Source organism: Macrobrachium rosenbergii, chromosome 5, assembly GCF_040412425.1.
Source record: "Macrobrachium rosenbergii isolate ZJJX-2024 chromosome 5, ASM4041242v1, whole genome shotgun sequence".
NCBI classification, from domain to species: domain Eukaryota; kingdom Metazoa; phylum Arthropoda; class Malacostraca; order Decapoda; family Palaemonidae; genus Macrobrachium; species Macrobrachium rosenbergii.
The window spans coordinates 17,069,777-17,090,273 of NC_089745.1; the positions used below are offsets into that span (position 1 = coordinate 17,069,777).

The following is a 20,497-nucleotide window of genomic DNA, read 5'->3' on the forward strand; positions in this document are numbered from 1 at the left end:
TACTTAATGAATGCATGCATAGGTGAAAGAGGACTTATGGAAAGGGAAATGAGATAAAATCAAAGGGAAGGTTAGTAAAGGTGGCCAAAACGTTTACAAATAATGAAAAAGAGATTACAGGCAAGATGGCATATGGCATTGAATCAGAAGGAAACAAACAATAGCATTATGACAGAAATATCTTGGAACTAAAATGCAACTATAAAAGAAAGACACCGTGACTTGCGTGGAGAAGTCGGAACGCTGGAGCAAAAGTCTCCATGGTGGGAATATAGAAAACTGAGAAGGAACTAGAAAACTCAAGTAACCCAAGGATGTAGCCAGGTAATGGAATAAAAAAATATTTGCACAGTAAAGAGAAACTACTGTCCGTTAGCATCGAGAACTAGGCCTATGCGGAACGGAAAAAGAATGGTACGAGATATTTTTTATTCAGATATCAGGAAAGGAATAAGGATAGCAAGAGCATAATAGAATAATATGATAAAGATATATGAACACTTCTTTTGGAGAGGCTCGAGGAACAGGATAGCCTAAAGGAAAAGAGGAAAACTTAGCTAAAAGAGTTCAGAAAAATATTCGAAAAGAGAGCAGGATGTGCCGTTGTAAAGGATACGCTTCCATAACTAACTCAGCTCGGCTAATGTAAGATTAATTGATTAATTAACACGGAATACACGGGATTTGATTTACACATCTTTTTGTTGATGTCAGAAGAGTTCTTAATCAGTGTTTGTTTTCATCGCATAATTGTTATTATATGCCACATCAACATTATACTTTTTAACCAAGCATGGAATGCCAATAAATTTACTACTAAATGGAGGTACAAATAAGTTTTTTGATATATGCTTCTACGTTATCATTGCCAAAGTCTTTTTTTTTATTATCAATGCATTATTTAGGGCTACATACTTATAATGCTCTTAAAAAACATAAACTTGAATACTGAATTCTAATCTTTATTGTTGCGGCCAGGATAAATATTTTGCATAAATATGAGGGGGATGTCAATATATCCTAGATTAAAACCTGTTATCACTTCCATGTTTATATCAGTCCAGAAATAGTGTGGATATTATATATATATATATATATATATATATATATATATATATATATATATATATATATAGTATAATATATATATATAACTTGTCTATATTAGTCCAGGAATAGTGTGGATATATATATATATATATATATATATATATATATATATATATATATATATATATATACTGTATATATACTGTCGTTTCCAGGCTAAATTACATGTTACATCCTCAGTTTACCTGAATAATTCTTCATTTTCTGGAGTAATATTTCCCGTTGAATTCAAATTTACAACCTTTTACGCTTAGTTTTATCAGTAAGGTATTTTCAGAGTATGGTATATATAATCAGCTGTCTGCCACCCAGCGATTCATATCAAAATTCTAACCAGGCACCAGTTGGTGGATAATAGTACTATTATGACTGAGCACTCTTATGTTCGTCTACATTATGCTTGCATCCTAGCATGCGTATAAAGTAAATTTCCTGTACTATGTACCAGCCAACTAACTAACAGCTGTATCATTCAACATAATGCTTAAACTATCATTTCTTTCTTTTGTTAGGATATAGCCTACTAGTTTAAAAACGAAGCTGTTACACATCAAAAGAAAAAACTCCAGAACGCCATAGATTCCAGTTTCTTCAGACTCTCAAAGGGAGCAAATAAAACAAAGTATATAACAATTCGAGTTTATTCGGGAAATGCCCTAGAATTATCAATAAATATCCCATGTTGAGACTCAGAGACTGAATAAATCGGTTTGGATCGGTTGTGGCTACAGTTATGCGAAGGTTGTGCTGGTACAACAGTAAATGTTATTATTAAGGATTGCCTGCAAAAGAATTCTTGTTTGTTACGTAAGAGAATCAAGAACATAGGTCCTCAAAACGTAGTGAAAATACCTGTGACATAGAGAGGTACACTAACAGAGATCTGAAACAGTAGTCTGTGTTGAATAGCCAGTGTAGTACTATAATCAGGCCCCATAATGCGCACTCTTCGTAGGTAGTACTATACTTGCGGATTGTCAACATTTGGCAAAACTTGGCGTCACTGTCAATTCTAGTCGTTCTTTTCCAAAACACTCGAAAAAAAAACTACATCAGCCAGTGGTGCCTGTAAGCTAGGCTTCCCATTCAGCGATACTCAAAGGCTTCTAGACAATCTAGTGTGTGTGTGTGTGTGTGTGTCTGTGTGCATTTGTATGTAAACATCCAAATTGCTATTCCTTCGCGTATATAAAGAAAAAAACATTTCCAACGAAGAGAGAGAGAGAGAGAGAGAGAGAGAGAGAGAGAGAGAGAGAGAGAGAGAGAGAGAGAGAGAGAGAAACTATTACTGCTTTAAACAGCAGAGTTTAGAGCGAAAGGAATTATTTCTGTGTTTCAGACCTGATCTCTGTCTAAAGATGTCGACCAAGCTATCTTTCCCCGTATAGAAAACTAAGGAGGGAAAACAGTAACCTGGGTGATATAATACTCGTGTTCAGCGCAATACCCGTGTCGCACGCGACCTTCTTCCAGCCAGTGAAGCTGTTATTCTAGTACCACCCAGAGCGCATCTTCTTAGTTACCTCACGGTTGGCTGGCGGAGAATATAAGCCACACATCGCAACTGAAAGTTAGAGATTGCGGGAATTCTTGCAACTTGCGGCAGTCAGGACGTACAGGGAAATTTCTGGAACAACATGTCATCGGGAAAGATGCTTGAGGATGCGTTGTCCAAGACCACTCTGTCTAACGTCGCCGAGAGGAAGGAACCTGATAAGAAACAGAAGGCTTAGTACTGGATTAGGCGGCATTTATCAAAACGACAGACAAACTGACAGACGGACAGAAACCAACAGAAATCCTTTAACAAATCCTTATGGTTTTGTCATTATTCTCACCTGAAGCCAAATGCTTGATTCTGTCATGAAACTCTCCTGGTTCTCTGTATATTCGGAAGAATCTGGAATCTATGTGGGTCGTACTGCTCGCAGAGAGGCCTCTCTGAATAATAATAATAATAATAATAATAATAATAATAATAATAATAATAATAATAATAATAATAATAATAATAATAACAAGTACACATAACCTATTCCAGGAAGACAATTTTCTGAAAATCAAGTAAGGGTCATTTTCTAATAATAATGTACACTATATTGCGATACCACAAAGAATCAAGTATACAGTGGATTATAAATTATCAAAGTAATAAAAAACCGCTTTCTTTTTCAGACTGAGAGAGAGAGAGAGAGAGAGAGAGAGAGAGAGAGAGAGAGAGAGAGAGAGTCTAAGGTCGAATGCATACGTACAGTTACAGTTATCCCGTTATCAACTGCAGGAGATAAAAAGCTCCCTCTCTCCTGCGTCTCCAGCATCACGAGATCACCGCTGGACTGGCAAAGAATTCTCGATGTGAAGGAATGGAACCGGAAACACCCTGGAAACAGAAAGTTCCTTACTTAGAGGCGCTGTCGCACTTAGGCCCAACTTATATGGACCACGTGGCCTTTTTTTTTTATTTATTTATTTAGCAGCCGTTGTGTGGCTTCCACTATGACGGGAAAACCCAAGGTCTAGACCTTGGGAAAACCAACGTCGTCGTGAGAGATTGCATTGGGTTCATCCAATTAAAGCGAACAGAAATGACAGCCAGTTTCTCTTGCTTCATCAGTCATTGCGAATGTATGATGGTCAAATTTGTAATGATTTTAGGATGAGCAAAAACCATTTGATTATTTGCAGAATGAGTTAAGAGGTAGCATAAAAAGAAATGAAACAACCATGAGAAAAAGTATACCAGCTGATGTACGTCTTGCAGTCACTATAAGATAAGTAAAACAATCATTACAGTTATTATTTATTAATAGTCACTATAAAAATGACTGGAAAAAAATTCAGCATCCGGAAAATCTGTGGAGCGGTTGTAGTGTGGGTTGCATTCGGCGACTGTTTTCAGTTTGTAGCCCGTATGAATTAATCTAATTGAATTCTATGTAAATTCACGACTGTCCACAAACTTGCCACTATTCTGAGGCGTCGCTGTGCTCCGTGTTGTGAGTTGGGCCTTATTTTATAAATTGTACTTGTCTAGGTTTGCCTTGGAGAGACTGATAGCCCTAGTGTGTAAACAACTTCACGTGCAGAGCTCTAGTTTACAGAAGTTTGTAAATTATTTACAGGGTTTCAACTGAATTCGGTTTTGTGATATGAAAGTTAGAGGCTGGGATGACTCGTTAGTTATGCATTGTTTGAGTTTGGTGGTGCATTATACGTTTTGACCGAAATAGCATCATGCTGATGTTGTTGTTTAAGAACTTTGTCATAAGAGGTTGATTTTAATTCAGAATTTAACCTTTTCACTTTTCAAAATCTTTAAGTTTGCATATCTAAAGATTGAATTTATCTATTTTTGTTTATAACGTCAGCTTCAGCTATTAATGTACGCTATTTTGTAATTTTGTCCACGTCGATTTTGTGAAACCAAGTTTGTGAGAATAATATTATTGTGAATATTTTAATAAACATTGTAATTTTTTATTTACATTCCTTATTCTTTGAAAGCCACAGACCAACGCAAAAAGGGAAGTTCTTATCTCCCAAACAGACCGAGAAAGTATTTGGAAGTCAAGGGCATAAAAAATGAAGAAATAAAGACCATCAGGGTAACCTCTAAGAAAATTGGCGCCAAAATGGAAGACGTGCGCATGCGTTTGTGCGTATGAGGCCATTTCTGGAGTGCAAGTTCATATCCCCCGATAAAAGAAGTGTATTCTTCAGCGAACGAGTAAAAGGTTACTTACTAGCGTTATCACTTCCAGTGAGTCTGGAGACGCCGAAGGAGGAAGTATTCTCCGGAGTATAGGTGAGGTAGAGGGCGTGGTCTCCTTTCAACCGGATGAAATAAGACTCGGTTTGGTCCTGCCTGTGATTCACTCGGGTTCCCTGCCTGCATTCTCGTCTGTAGGCCGATCCTGTCAGGGATGACGCAACATTACATCAACTACAGAGATGCGAAGACAAATATTAACAAAAATAAAGACATACAGATATGACACGTTATAGATCAATATGTATGGAAATTTCTGTGTTAATGCTTCTGAAAACTTTAGTAATGCAACTTGTTTGTAATCTAAGAATCCCCCAGCAAACTAATAAAATGTTTATAACTGAAAACTTGGAAAAGATGATGAGATGAAGGATGCCCGTATAATGCACATACAAATTACACTCACGTCTTTTTCTTTTGACCAAATCGACCTCAAGCGCCACTGGTGTCTTTGGATTTCGCAGTTCCTGAAAGGAGGAGGAAAAGGAGATTCGTTATGAAACAAACAAAATTGCCTTTTTCTTTATTTTTGGACTTATTCATAAAGTAACTTTATATCAACTGAACGATCCCATTTTCAGTTTCCTTATCCAGAAATCTTATACGCACACAAACTATGCATATATATATATATACAGTATATATATATATATATATATATATATATATATATATATATATATATATATATATATATATATATATATATATATAAGGGGGTACGTCATCTTACTAGGGGTCCACAGCCCTAGGAAATGTTTACAGATGGTGTGAGAGGCAATGACAAGGAAGGACCTTAATGACCAAGAAACACAAGGAGTGCGAGTGAGCAAGACATTAATCAGCCCTTAGTAATTGTCGTTTCTTTTGTACGTTGAATTTGAGAAATGTGTTAGCTTGCATAAGAAGAAATGACGCGAAATAACACAATGTTTCGGAGGTGTTAGCAAAGCTTGTATGGACACTGAATGAAAACAGATTAATCAGAAGCAAAAATGACAATGATTGAAGTCATACCGTAATTTACCTCAATGTAAGTGCAAGATTTGAAATGTAAATCGTTGATCGCTCTCTCTCTCTCTCTCTCTCTCAGTGGCAACACTAAGTGTATCCAACTCGAGCTAAATTAAATGAGGCCACACCACTCAGCGTGGCAGAGTAAAGACTGTCTCTGTACCGCTTCAGAAATACTCGGATCTTTTACAACCGTCCTTGGCTTATCTCGGTGCTAGAGAGCTCAAGTTGCTAAGTACCATTTTTTTTTTTACATATTTTTTTTACGTTCTTTTCGCTGTTTAGGCCAAACAGTACAGACAAAAGATTTTGTCGTGAACGACGGGATTTTTAATAAAGAAACACAGTGAAACCGAGAGGACCCAGTTATGCAAATCTGCCGTTATTAGTCTCATCTGCAAACAAAGCAGTGATGGACTCCAAGCGATTAAGTTGACGCTTTGTGTGAGGCGCGAGGCTAATTATTAAACCATCCTTCTGAAGAAGGAAAAGAGAGGAGGATTATCTAAGGGAGAATCTGATGCGTTGCTGTTTCGTAGAACAGACTTTGGTGTATGCATTTTATTATTGGAGATAAATCCTTTCTGTCTCGAAAAGTGAAAGGGAAACAAATGGTGGTGTCATCTTGCTTTCCAAAATCGTCTACAAGATGATTAAACAAAAATATACCGAATCCGATTTTTCAAGCGAAAACGGATATAGCAACGATAGACACTTGACTGTAAAAATAAACATGGGTACATAGGGGTCACAGAGAAGAAGAAGAAGAAGAAGAAGACGAAGAGAGAGAAAAAGGATTCAGAAAGAACCGCTAAGAATCAATTTAAACTTGAGTAAAATGGAACTGAGTGTAGTCATCCCGTTTATCTTTACAGGAAAGTTCAACCAAAAATCAAGTGAACAACTAGAGAAAATGATAAAACGAGAGCAAAATGCGCAGAACGCAAAACAAGAGGAGGAAAGAAAGGACGGAATATCAAATCAGAACTTATTCTCGAAAAGGACAAAATCTCGATCGGGTTTAGGTCAAACAAAAGGGCAACGAGGAATGGAAGATGGTCTCTGATGGACGGAGCGAAATTCTCTGTTACCTGCGGTCACCTTTAGGTGGTCTTACTTAAAGGGAATCTCATCTCTGGTACAAGGCGACCATGATTCATTATAATGATAAAAATCGAAGCAGAAATGGACGGTGTATAGCAAGGTAGAATGTCCAAGAAGAGTATAGCAGGAAATAGAATGGAGATGACGTAGGAGGTGTAACAACGATAAAGATGATGAGAGAGAGAGAGAGAGAGAGAGAGAGAGAGAGAGAGAGAGAGAGAGAGAGAGAGAGAGAGAGAGAGAGAGATGTTGCTGAAACTGAACCACACTGAATAATAAGATAAAAGGAAATAAAAAATAATTCTGGGAAGCATAAATTTGGAGAATGAATGAACTACTTAGTAATATTAAATTATATCAGAAACGTTTAAGGTGCTAAAGTAAAAATGAACAGCTTGAGTGCAGTATTTATGAAGCCCTGGAGCAAAATACTGAACGGGAACGAGTCTTTAAAAAGGTAAAACAAAGAATTTGGAGAAGGACAGAAACTTCGTCAACATGGAAATCCGATGTCTTTTCAAAGTAGTGAGAGAAAAAAATGAGTTTACGGGCTTGTTACTCGTCGCAAAATTAAATATTTTTTTCCGGAGTCACAACAACGTCATCAGAAAAATTGAGGAGAGGAAGACTGGGAAAAAAAGATCGGAAGAAGAAGAAGAAGAAGAAGAAGAAGCAGCGAGAGAGTAAACAAAGCATCACTTACCAAATGAGCTTGACCCTCCCGAAACGCTGAGTCACCCTCCACAGTCATCCTCTCGACGGGGCGAGGCGAGATCGTCGGTAAATTTTGTTCAGTGGGTGTCCTTCGAAGCACGGCGAGTCGTCCCGCTTCTGTGTAAGGTCTGGGAGGCAAAATCACTTTAAGAATATTGTCATGACAACCTTCTCTCAAGATACATTTTAAAATTTCGCGAGTACAGATTATTCTGAAATTGTATTGCATTTGAAATGGCAAAGACCAACCCATAAATTCGATCGTTTAATGTTAACTTTCATTAATGTACGTTAGAATTTCCCCAAAATGAGCAACTTTAATATATGTATGAATTTTCGAAAAAAAAGGATTAAAGAACTCATTATCTGCAGGATATTGATATTTTCAGTCCTTTTTCGAACATTCATTTATAAATTGAAATAGGTCGATTTTTTTTTTTTTGCGATATTCTTGTGATTCTTCATAAATTAAAGAATCTCGTTTGGTAAACAAGGACAGCTAGAATCTGATGAAGTGGAAGATCTCAAAACAAACTGAAACAAGTCCATTTCCGACGCCAACGTGAAGACGGAAATGATAATTTTTGTGTGACTCTGATTTTGTAACAGAACTTCATTTCGTGACTCCTGTGTTGACATCAAAATAAAACACTAAATTACTAAGACGTTATATAACATTCCGGTTTCTCAAAGAGACTAGTGATGAGGGTGCTAGCCTAACAGCCTTTTTCTTGAACTCAGCGGATGCTGGTGTTTGTTTCCACCCGACAGGTAGCTCGCGTGGGGACTAGAAAGGATTTAGGCTAAGACAGAGCCAGTTGCAAGCTGAGAGAGAGAGTAAATATTTAAATGGTACAAGGCTGAAGTATCAATGCGCCCGAAAGAATCAAGTCACATAAAGATCAGGTAAACACAGCGAACAGCATAATTGTGCAATACAACTTTATCTAGCTTTTGATTAAATAATCCCATAATTATTTGCCCCAAAGGAAAATGAGACCTAATTACATTATTAAGCGAGATATAACTTGGGAAACAAAGAAGACTGACAGTTCAAATCCCAAGTTTATAGAAAACTGACAACGAAATTCCGCCTTATTTCAAGAGAGCGGAAAGGCGAGTTTCCATCCTTATTACGAAACAGATGAGGATTGTTTAAAGTCTGTTTTTGTCCTATAGCGTCGATATCGGGCAACGGGAAGCGGTTATTTTACGTTGCATGTAGGCTATTTATTATTGCCTTGAACAGGGAGGTAACATCATCCATAATATTTCACAAACTTCGTTTGCCATCCGGATTTAACTGTCAATCGTTTATTATTATTGTTTTCCATTTTATGTCAACGAAGTCAGCCTCCATTCCTTTCGCCATCACCTTTTCTCTTCCTTAGTACATTTCTTATCTTATCTTTCGCCTCTTCACCTTCAGATTAAGGACCTGAGAAGCTGATAAAGATGAACTAAAAATAAACACGGGGATGCCTCTCTTCGATTAATGCTATCTCTCAGATGAGGGCAACTCAGTTTTGCGTTCATCTTCTTTCGTTTCATTACCAGGCGCTTTCCTCCCTGTCTCGTGTGCACAGCAAACTTCAGGATTCAAACTGTGGTCACTGCAAATCAGTAAAGATAAATGAACAGGCCAGTAAGCAAGTTGGAAAAGCTAGGAGTCTTTCAATGTGAAAATAGGGCACCCGGCGGAATGAGAATGCAGATGACCTGAAAAAGGAGGATCATGCACCTGTTCTTAGAATGAAGTCACAGGGAAATTCTGAAATATAACTTATGGGAGAAGATAAGTCCCAGAAGTGTAAAACAATCAGAATGATTAGTGAGTGAGATTGGCTAATCTATACAGTCTCGTTTTTGCAGGAGTGAAGACAAGGTAGGCCTAGGCCCACTATATGTAAGAAATCTATCTACAACTACGCTCTGTTGTCAGAGTCTGTGTATTTTTATTCGTTGTCAAGGTTGCCCTGGATGTACTGTAGAGGCTGTCATAAATACTAGAAACAGAAACAAGAGAACCATACTTACTGAACAGTGCATAAACATAAGCTAACAGTCATGACTAGCAGTCGAAATGAAAGCATACGAGTCAAGGATACCTCACTGCTCCCTGCCAGTCACTCATTTTCTCAAGTCCATGCTTGCTGACACAGATCGACACCTATCACAAGACAACACAGTCACCTCCTCCTAACGCGGCCACTGGTTGAGGACGACTGACGACGACGAACCGGCAGGATATTAATATTGTCTTGGGACTCTTCTTGACTCATGGGTTACCACATTTCACGGAAATTCTTACAGGGATTCCAAGGGCCTGGCGGGAGGGAGGATGCCTTTGAAACCCCAACCGCATTTGTTTGTTCAGTAGGCTGATTAGTTGCATGTCTCTTGCATAACTTATCAGTATGCGAGGCTGGTAAGCAAGTCCGTGGGAACGGGGAGGGTGGTAGGGGAAAGGACGGGATTCAGATGACATGGACAGGATTCAAATGACATAACTGAATGCAAATTGTGACCATCCCGGCTGCTGCAGCGTTCGATTAGGCCGCGATGTATATCTGTCAACACACCCCCCCCCCTTCAGATTTAGCGGCCCTATTTGATAAAAGGGAGGTGGGGAGACGGGGGTGGGGAAAAAATTCTTAATTAGTGAGAATCAATACATTACGGACATTGTTGCCGGACTGTTAGGAAAGGAGATGAATTTGACAAATGAATTTAAGGAGATAAAACTCTTAAAGGTCTCAAAGTGATCGATGAAGATTATAGGTTGCACAGCCACAGCAAGGGGTTAGACTTCTTAACAAAGAGAGCTCTTTGGTTAGAATGTTAGAGGGACGCTGAGATCATAAACTCTTATGAGACTAGGAAAAGAATTCGTCTAGTATTCCCCCAAGGGCGAAGACTCATCAGCACATTCTTGCTCTAGTGGAATTTTCTCTTATTTATTTTCTCTGAAACTTTCCCATAATCTTTGAAACAGAACTGCTGACACATGCATTTTACCCCTGGGCAACTCCTCCAGCCGTAAGTTAATCTTATGTAACCTTGAAGGGTATATGATTGGCAGTCCTTTAATTAACTTTTTTGGGGGTGTCAGCTACAGGGGCACAACTGTTGTTGAAATACTTTTCTCCTGCAGACGAGGTAGATTTGGAATATAATGTGATCCTCGTAGGAGATCAGTGAACAATGAGAATGTGCTTTATGCTATAAAATAGATCTGGGAGAAATGAATAGAGTATTTTCTCTAAATAAAGAAGGAAAAGATGGTATAAGTTATCAAGTTCCCTATCCTGGTCTCAGATACACACACACACACAATATATATATATATATATATATATATATATATATATATATATATATATATATATATATATATATATATATACTGTATATATAATCACAAAAATCATTTGACATTGAATTCATTATACCTTGGGAACAACTTTCACCCAAGAAGAATTATAAATGATAAAGAAACTGGGCCTTTGGCTTTAGATATAAATATTGACAGTCGACTTTGACCATTCGGCTATCAAGCAAGATAGCTCAACATTTGATTTAAACAAGTCACGCTTGTGTAAGAGCGTTTGTGTGTGTAAGAATATAATTGGTCCATAGCATGGCTATCTTCAAACCTGTAATTATATGAAAATTTTGTGATATGGAAACAGATAACACAAAAATAATGAAGATAACTTTCACAACAATAGTGATTATATATACATTCAGACAGACCGAACTGTTGACGAAGGAATGATTTGAATCGTATTCTACTCTTCGAAATATGGCCGTGCAGACATTTCTTTCAGGAAAGCTGGAAATACGTTAACAAAATAATAGATGTTGACATTTCAAGTCTGGCCAAATAAGAAAACGGTAGCAAGACTGACTTTTAAGATCTTCCTTCCTCTCCGTTTGAATTTTTTTTGTGTGTGTGTAATGTTCATCTGTTTTTCCTCACGGAATAAAATCAGTTTCACCAGCAAAAGAGTATACAGGTACGATACGCATGGTAACTGTGTGGATAAGAATCTGTAGGCGCAGCGAGTACAACCACAACGCGACCTTCCCATGCAACATATTGATTAGCTTCGTACCTGTTGACATGTGTGATTTGTTTGACCGGCATTCCAAATGGATCTAGGAATGGAGACGGATATGCTCGTGTTTCGAGCTTTTATTTCCTTCTAACACGAATGGATGATGCAGTCTAGAATCGCTTTCCGTCATTAGAATTACATTTGAGCAGATACGTGTTTCAATACAGACGTAGACATGCGTATATGAGAGTGTAGGAATGTACGTATACCGATGTTTGACTGTTTTTGTCCGTTTTTCGGGTTTCTTACTAATTCATGTCTCTTCGGACACTAGCGGGTCCCCCGGGGTGGGGGTGGGGGTGTGCTGGCCACCTGCCCCCATCATGAAAAGTAATGACAATATAGTAATTTGGAAGATTTAGAAAATAACATAAATGAGAAATATAAAAATGGGAAAAAATAAAAATCTATTATAGAAGAATAAAATTTTGAGAAAAAATAACAATAATAATAATAACAATAATCTGAATGATAATAATAATGGATTCGATATATATATATATATATATATATATATATATATATATATATATATATATATATATATATATATATATATATATATAAATTAAATTGGTGGCCCCCATGAAATTTTTCTGGACCCGCTAGTGTCTCTTCCACTACGAGTTTCTCTACTATGAATTTGCTTAAATGCTTCGTGCAGTTTGCTTTGAATTACTGACCCAAACAGTTACTCCGTTTACCTGTGCAATTAGTAACTCTTGCATTGGATGTGATTAAATGATTTAATTTCAGTCACTGAAATACTTCGTCAATGGGCATTTGGAAATCGAAGCAGCCGAGCTCAACGATGTCACATATCTGTGGACTTCTTTAGGCCTATGGCTCTTTATTCACCCATTTAAGAGAGCCAATACATGTTATTTCTTGCGTTGCTTTTACTATATTGAATATGCTTGATATGTTGTGATGTTTTTGAGACTGATGTCTGAGGTCGTCCTCTAGTGATCGCAAAATTGATGGTTTGAAATAATTCGGAAAAATAGTAGGGAAGGTTAAGTCTAGTTAACATTTCATCTCCCCACGCTACAGGCCTAAGAACCAGAACTCATTTTACAAAACAGCCAATGCTATGGGTAGACCATCTCAACGGCCTTCCCAACTCTTTTGTTGTATATTTTTTCGCACTTTGTTGTCAAAATTTACCTACACCATGAAGCCAATGCTTGTAGAAACACTGGGGTCGTGCTTGCCATTGTCGTAAGTATAACATTAGCTATGTTTTAGAATGAGTCTAAGCTAGTTTGGCATTAAGACTACCGTGTTCTAGCCGAATTCACAATAATCTTATAGCCAGGACAACCGAACTGGTCATTATTTTGACGAAGAGGCTAATATCTCTCATCGATTGCACTAACAGCACTCGACGAACCTATACAGAATGGGCCTGTGGCCCAAATTTTCGTCACTTTGCTCCTTGATATCACAAAAAAACATAGTCATAGCGCATGGTTAAATGATCTTAATCATAGACCTAGTAAAGTTTTCATGTCTATTGTATCTTCTAAACAAACACCAGTCTCATCGTGAAAACTCTGCATGGCCTTTCGCATGGTTTCCTGCCTTCCTTAGAGGCTGTTTGCCGATTTCCTCTGTACGGCTCTTCGATATTTTGTATGTTAGGCGACATAGCAAACCCTTGATAGCACGATCCCTGATAAACAGACTCCGCAGAGTAAGTGAAATTATTTCAAACAATCAGCCAAGCGAATCCGATTTCTCCCTATTCTCAAGATAGAATCCACGAAATTTATCCTTGTAATTTTTTACACTAAAATACAAGTCACTCCAAAATTATGCTTTATAGATCTTTTGAAATTAAGTCGTAGACTTAAGTTCCTTTACTTACAGGTCTGTATATTTAAGTACACCTTTATTATACGTGAAGGAAAGAACGGATTTCATTCACATGACTGAATTTTGATGTCAACCAGAGCCTCCATTTGAATCAAGACTCCTTTTCTCGCTTTTTTGATTGTTATTGAGGCCGATGTGCCAAGAAAACAACATTTTTTCTTTATGTTCTTGAATGACAACGTAAATGATACAGGGGGTTTGTAACGTTTGATTTTTCCCCTCCTACTTTAATTATGTCCGTTTAGTTTTCTTCTGCGTGCGTTTTATTTTTACAGATGACGTCTGTTCTATATGACTAACCCCTAAGAATGAAGGCTCATTATGAGTAATAATTTAAAGAAAACAATATTGTAAACAGATCTTCAAGGAAAAGCAACAATGTAAGAATGAGAAATGATTCCTTAACAATGGTTGTTTATAATCAGCGGAGGCTGATGGGACTAGGAAAGAGAGAAAGAAAATTACCACAAAGTTGAGATCTTCCTCACAAAAGAGGGACGGGATACCAAAAAAAAAAAAAAAAAAACCGGCTTAAGAGAAATGGTCACAATTTGGACTGAGAAGCGGACCAAAACACTAACCTGAAGAACTCACCAAGGCAACGATGCCCTGAAGTTATTTAGGTTTCGGTCCGTCGGATTCAGCCTCAGTTGCGCACTGTTGGAAGGAGGTGGCGATTCTCGGAAGGCGTAGTGATTCCCAAATCTGAAACCATCCGCTGACGGGATATTTCAAGATGCTATGATGAACAAGGAAGGCAACTTTTGCCACAATTCCACACCACTGACTTGCACACACTCGCTGGCCCCTTCCCAGAAGACAGGAGAACTGACCAAGAATCCCTCCCTCCTGTAAGTCCCAGTGACCACAGATTAGCTGGTTGCGGGCGAGTGGTGGCGAGTAAACAACCATTGTTTGATGGTTCTTTATCCAGCCATTATATATATATATATATATATATATATATATATATATATATATATATATATATATATATATATATATATATATATATGGGCAAATAACCGAGATATAGGCAAATGAATCACATAATATTAGAAAATAATATATTTGGCCACAATAAACCCCTAAAAATGTGTGGGAATTTTTTCCATGCTTCGTGTGGCTGACAGTAAAACGAAGATCCCACTTCTGCACCCGATCATCTTGTGCATAAAAACTTCCACACCGGAGGCCACATTCCCACGTTTCGGCAACACTGCATGGACCTATTCTAAACTACAACCGTAGTCAAGACAGCTTGTGACACTTCTGCTATTCATAACTCATCCAAGTAAAGTAAGCTGTTGTGAAGGAAATAGAAGAAACTCTGAACAAGGTCGAACACCTTATCCATCTCAAAATGCCAATGAATATCTTTTACTTGGCATTCCAAAGTATCATCATTTAATATCTATTATTTAGGCAATCTGGTAATTCAAAGCAAGCACAACTAAACGGCATACTTACCAACTGCCTCTTACACTGTCGTTGTTCGGTGAAACCGAATTTTGTCAGTCATGTTTCATACATGTCCTAAGGTTACTTTGGCTAAGAAACTTACATCACCACAACTGGCCAAAGACCAAATAGATATTTTGGTGTCCATTACACATATTCTAAAGAGAGATAATCTAGGTGTCTGTCATGTATTTTTTAAGCAGGTACGATTTTGCCTAGTACTAATTAAGTGCATGACCAAGAGATGATAATTACAAGGTTTGCACTCTTGAGAAGATGGACAGGACAGTGAAAGTTGGTCAAACAATATATATAGTCTGTGTTTTCGGAGCTGACGGTCAATAAATATCTGTCATCTACTCCGAGGTGCTAGTACTAAGCACCGGATAGTAAATATAAAGTAGACGGCCGCACGAAGATATCGCTTATTAATACAATTTGTCGACCACACAATATAGAAGTGGGTGTATATAATACTTTGATCCCCGAGGGCTAGTAATAAACATGGAATCCCAAAGAGCTTCCGCCATGTTTAGTACTAGCACCTCGGAATAGGTGACGCGTAGATAACAGGCCAAAGTAGCACCAATAAATGTATCCGATATTTGAAATTCATCGAGATTGGTGAAGATCTTGGTCGGCATCTATCATTGGTTACAGAGATACTGGTTACAGATTTTTATGTCACCTTAAAATGATAAAGAAAGACATCTCAGTGACCGATCTTAACGGGCTTGCCAAATAAAACGCGCAGGATGTTACAGTGAAGGTCATAATGAAGGACTTAGGCTTATCCTTCTTTTTCATGTGCTCTTCTTCCTTTACGTATTGCAATGGGAAAAGGGAGGGATAAAAACCTTACAGAGAGAGAGAGAGAGAGAGAGAGAGAGAGAGAGAGAGAGAGAGAGAGAGAGAGAGAGAGAGAAGCTGCAATATAAGTTGGAAGGGGAAGACAAACACACACAGGAAAAGTTATAAAACAATCAAGATCTAAAAAATGCGTTTTATTTACTACAAAGAAGCATTACATGTATATCACAGCCACTTCCATTTAGGAAAAAAATAAATATTCGCACAAGGCCTTAGGTTACAAAGTTTCATACACGTTACTCTTTGGTCAAAAAAGAATAAATATATAAATAAATAAATAAATAGACGAATACAATAACAGACAACAAAACATGTACAGAGAGAGATTTCAAAGACGTCTTACGAGGCTACAGCATATTTAAATTTATTTTCCTCAAGGCAAATCAACCCCGCCAGATCTCTCGCACTCTTTGGTTTTCCCAGCTTTACGGTTGACGCAACCAGTGACAGCATCAACCGGAAGTGACGTCGCAGTCGAATATATCAAACTGGACACCGGCTCCTTTGCTCTCCAGCTCTCCTTCAGTGATTGTGGAAACGGTGCCGTTCTCGATGTGTAGGTACCGACCTGCAATAAGAGATTTGTTGAAAAATAAATAAACAAATAAGTAAATAAAGAGATAGATAAATAAATAAATAAATAAATGTGTGTCTATGTGTTACAACGCTCAAATGACAATGTCTGTATGGTGCTATGGGCCTACCAGAGTGCATGTTCTGTATGACGTAATACGCGTCTCCCTCATCTTTCTTAAATATCCTGAAGAATCTGTTGTCTGTCCTCGTTGCTGATGTGACGTCACTCGTTTCATCATTCTGGCAAGTAAAGAGAATCGGTCTGGTTTAGCCTATTGTTGAAAACAAACGCTTAACATTTGTTTTAGAATCTCCGTAGGAGAGATCCTTTTCGATGAAGCTGTGGTAGATATATATATGCACATATTCAGGCCCACATAACACACACGTAATACTTACATGGACTCCAACTGTCCCGCTGGCGTTTTCACTCAGATAGCCTCCTTGTTGAGACTCGATGACGACAAACTCTCCGCTGGCCAGAAGTGCGACTCTGAATTTGTGCTTTCTCAAACACACTGTTCGGGGGAGAAGAAGAAGAAGAAGAAGATGCCATTAAGTGAAAGGAGGAGGAAATGATCCATTTCTCAAAGTCATTTTAAAAAGTTCATGAATGAATTCATCTCGAATTATCGTCATACTTACAGTTGCTTTCCATTTGTCCTGAGCCAACGACGACCGATCCGTTATCGATATGCAAGAAGTTGATGAAATCGCTGTTTAGCCGAAGTTTAAAGGCTTGCGTCGACAAATGCTTACTCCTCTTGGGACTAATGCCTTCTGCTGAGCCTGAAATCGGACAGAATCTCAGTTGAAGTTGACGTTCATGGTAGTCGATGTCTTAAAATCTACGGTCATATGCATCCCAGTTTCACTTTCAGATTTTTAAGGGCTTTCAGTCAAAAAAAGTGAAGCTTAAGGTTTTACCCTAACCAGTGCTGTTGCCAATTTTCAATAGTAATAATTATCATGATAATTATAATGGTAATTATTGTTATTATTATTATTATTATTATTACTATTATTATTATTATTATTATTATTATTATTATTATTATTATTATTCAGAAGATAGACCCCTATTCTCATGGAACAAGCCTATAGGGGCCATCGGCTTGAAATTCAGGCTTCGAAAGGATATGGTGTTCATTTTTAAGAACTTACAGAAGATAATGGGAGAGTCAGAAAGAACAAATCAGTGATTAGAAAATAAAAAAAAACATAAATAAACAAATAAATAAATAGATTAATACGAATAAATGATTCGAGCTACTACGGATGATGGAAACGTGAAACGGATGAAATAAACGAGCAATGTTTTCCACTTACGTCGAGACCTGTAGTGGGTATCAGCGTCGCTCAGACGAGGAGATGAGAAATCAATGTCTTCGGTGGGGAGGGGGTTCTAAAAGACACAGAAGTAAGTAAGTCAGTAAATGGAAATAATGGCAGGTGAAAACATAAAATAGCAAAAACGATCTTTAACTTTGTAGACAACAGCGTGTGGAAAAAGTGTGATGATATTAATTTAAAGTTATTTTCATAGGTATTTAAGGCAATGATTCTTTTGTAAGTTATTTTCGTAGGTATTTAAGGCAATGATTCTTTTGTCAGTTATTTTCTTAGGCATTTAAGGCAATGATTCTCTTGTCAGTTATTTTCATAGGCATTTAAGGCAATGATTCTTTTGTAAGTTATTTTTCGTAGGCATTTAAGGCAATGATTCTTTTGTAAGTTATTTTCGTAGGCATTTAAGGCAATGATTCTTTTATAAGTTATTTTCGTAGGTATTTACGGCAACCAAGTGCAATGATTCAATGATTTTTTTAAATTTATTTTCGTAGGTATTTAAGGCAACTCATTTCATGCCAGTTAAGTTTAAAGATAATGAATTTGAGCGGAAAAAATACTTACACTTGATATGTCGCTTTCGTCAGTTCTTTCTGTGGCCGGAGACCGTAATCTGCAATTAGAGAGACATTATGGAATATTGTCATCGTACATTAGATATATTTTACTTATTACTATATTATAATTCACTTATCACTGTATTGTATTTCACTTATTACTATATTATATTTCACTTATAACTGTATTATATTTTACTTATTTCTATATTATATTTTACTTATCACTACGTATTCAGATATGCTACATTGCAAATCAGAGTTTTAGCGTTATACTATTTTGCTATAACTGAAAAAACTCACCGAGTTATTTCTATAAAATCAACACGCGATTAGTGTGACGCTAATGTAGAACATTGCAAGGTACACACACACACACACACACACACACACACACACACACACACACACACACACACATATATATATATACACTGTATATATATATATATATATATATATATATATATATATATATATATATATATATATATATATATATATATATATATATATATATATATATATATATATATATATATATATATATCTCAAATCACAGGTTGACTAAGGAAGCAGTTCATTTTCTTATCTTTATTCTGACGTTTCATAATATTACCTTTATTACATCTTCTGGGAATCTTCAGTCTTCCTCTCTCTGAACTGAAGATTCCCAGAAGATGTAATAAAGGTAATATTAAGAAACGTCCGAATAAAGATTAGACAAATGTAGAAAATGACCTGTCTCCTTAGTTAACCTGTGATTTGATGTCACTCTTGGCCTTCATCTATCTGCGCCTTGGATATATATATATATATATATATATATATATATATATATATATATATATATATATATATATATATATATACATATATATATATAATATATATATATATATGGATATATATATATATAAACCATAAATATATGCATGGATATACATACACATACATGGAATTTTATTTTTTTTTATTTATATATGTATGTATATCTATATATATATATATATATATATATATATATATATATATATATATATACATATATATATATATATATATATATATATATATATATATATATATATGTGTGTGTGTGTGTGTGTGTGTGTATGTGTGTGTGAGTATGTGTATTTGCATATATATATATATATATATATATATATATATATATATATATATATATGTATATATATATGTGTGTGTGTGTGTATTATTCATCTCCTCTTCTCTCTTACCCAGTCAAGAGTCCCAGAAGAAGAGCGACTCCCGAAACGCCGACGAAGGACCCATGGGTGTTAGGGAGGGTCATGTCTGTCCCGGTAACGTTCTGTGGAAGTCTCATGGTGAGCGAAGGTCCCTCTTCTTAAGTTACGGTAACGTCGGGATGTGGAAGCGTCCTTCCTACGCAGGGTAAGCAGAGAAATGTGTAAGATGTTTCAAGAATTCCTGCTTAGCTTTGGAGAGTAAGACAACTGTTTTTCAATCTATTCCACTTCTCACAGATGCAGTACTCTTGAATTTCTGACCGGGAGCGAGTTTTACCTCTAACAGCAGTTGAGGATTGAATGAATCAAATTCTCGTCCAACGACACTTTTTGACGAAATGCAGAGCTTGTGGTTCTGCTGATCGCTAGTCGCAATGTGACCAAGTAATAGCTTAACCGCCTTTTATACGTGGTTCGAGCAAGCGGGGAAATTACTCTAGGAGAGTCTCCAGCCTTCGTTTCCGGGGGTCTCTCGCGAGCCGTAGTAGGTTAGTATTTTTGGGGAAAGTGTTGCTTACGAAAACGCTGAGGGACTAACGTTCTTATGCCGTACGTCACGTGGTGTAAGCTCAGCTATACGGGTAGTGATCGTCTCTCATGAACGTCCAATCTTACGTGGATGGGAGTCCTGGCGCAATCATATCTTTGCGACGCGTATTCTGACGAGCAACGCTCGTCGAATCTTCTCAGGCGCCTAGAAGA

General features: G+C 37.0%; 2 protein-coding genes across 4 annotated transcripts; both read right to left on the reverse strand.

Annotated features, from left to right (window-relative positions):
• Positions 1 to 1,735: 1,735 nt before the first annotated feature.
• On the reverse strand, positions 1,736 to 14,579 carry LOC136838552 (uncharacterized). 3 transcript variants are annotated; one of them, XM_067103674.1, is made up of 7 exons: positions 14,305 to 14,579; positions 7,701 to 7,839; positions 5,286 to 5,346; positions 4,854 to 5,024; positions 3,363 to 3,490; positions 2,949 to 3,051; positions 1,736 to 2,820 (listed from the first exon to the last, which is right to left on the reverse strand). In XM_067103674.1, exons 2-7 carry the CDS (start codon positions 7,746 to 7,748, stop codon positions 2,717 to 2,719), a joined length of 615 nt encoding a protein of 204 aa, XP_066959775.1. In that variant the 5' UTR covers positions 7,749 to 7,839; positions 14,305 to 14,579; the 3' UTR covers positions 1,736 to 2,716. The 3 variants fall into 3 exon arrangements, with proteins under 3 accessions (XP_066959775.1, XP_066959776.1, XP_066959773.1); XM_067103675.1 differs by having other exon boundaries at positions 14,292 to 14,540; XM_067103672.1 differs by lacking the exon at positions 14,305 to 14,579 and adding an exon at positions 9,749 to 10,032.
• Positions 14,580 to 16,154: 1,575 nt separating this feature from the next.
• LOC136838992 (uncharacterized) lies at positions 16,155 to 20,157 on the reverse strand. Its single transcript, XM_067104675.1, has 7 exons — positions 19,766 to 20,157; positions 18,532 to 18,580; positions 17,947 to 18,022; positions 17,263 to 17,406; positions 17,017 to 17,135; positions 16,746 to 16,857; positions 16,155 to 16,609 (listed from the first exon to the last, which is right to left on the reverse strand). Exons 1-7 carry the CDS (start codon positions 19,870 to 19,872, stop codon positions 16,494 to 16,496), a joined length of 723 nt encoding a protein of 240 aa, XP_066960776.1. The 5' UTR covers positions 19,873 to 20,157; the 3' UTR covers positions 16,155 to 16,493.
• Positions 20,158 to 20,497: the final 340 nt, after the last annotated feature.

What these genes read in the sequence shown, in the direction of transcription:
- LOC136838552 (XM_067103672.1), bottom strand. Translation starts at nt 9,804, where the DNA reads ATGCTTTCATTTCGACTGCTAGTCATGACTGTTAGCTTATGTTTATGC. An exon ending in TTTGGTCAAAAGAAAAAGAC is followed by an intron (nt 5,025 to 5,285) that starts GTGAGTGTAATT and finishes CATCCCTGACAG; the next exon opens with GATCGGCCTACAGACGAGAA. An exon ending in CACTGGAAGTGATAACGCTA is followed by an intron (nt 3,491 to 4,853) that starts GTAAGTAACCTT and finishes TTCTGTTTCCAG; the next exon opens with GGTGTTTCCGGTTCCATTCC.
- LOC136838992 (XM_067104675.1), bottom strand. Translation starts at nt 19,872, where the DNA reads ATGAGACTTCCACAGAACGTTACCGGGACAGACATGACCCTCCCTAAC. An exon ending in TACCCACTACAGGTCTCGAC is followed by an intron (nt 17,407 to 17,946) that starts GTAAGTGGAAAA and finishes GTCCGATTTCAG; the next exon opens with GCTCAGCAGAAGGCATTAGT. An exon ending in GCGGGACAGTTGGAGTCCAT is followed by an intron (nt 16,858 to 17,016) that starts GTAAGTATTACG and finishes TTTACTTGCCAG; the next exon opens with AATGATGAAACGAGTGACGT.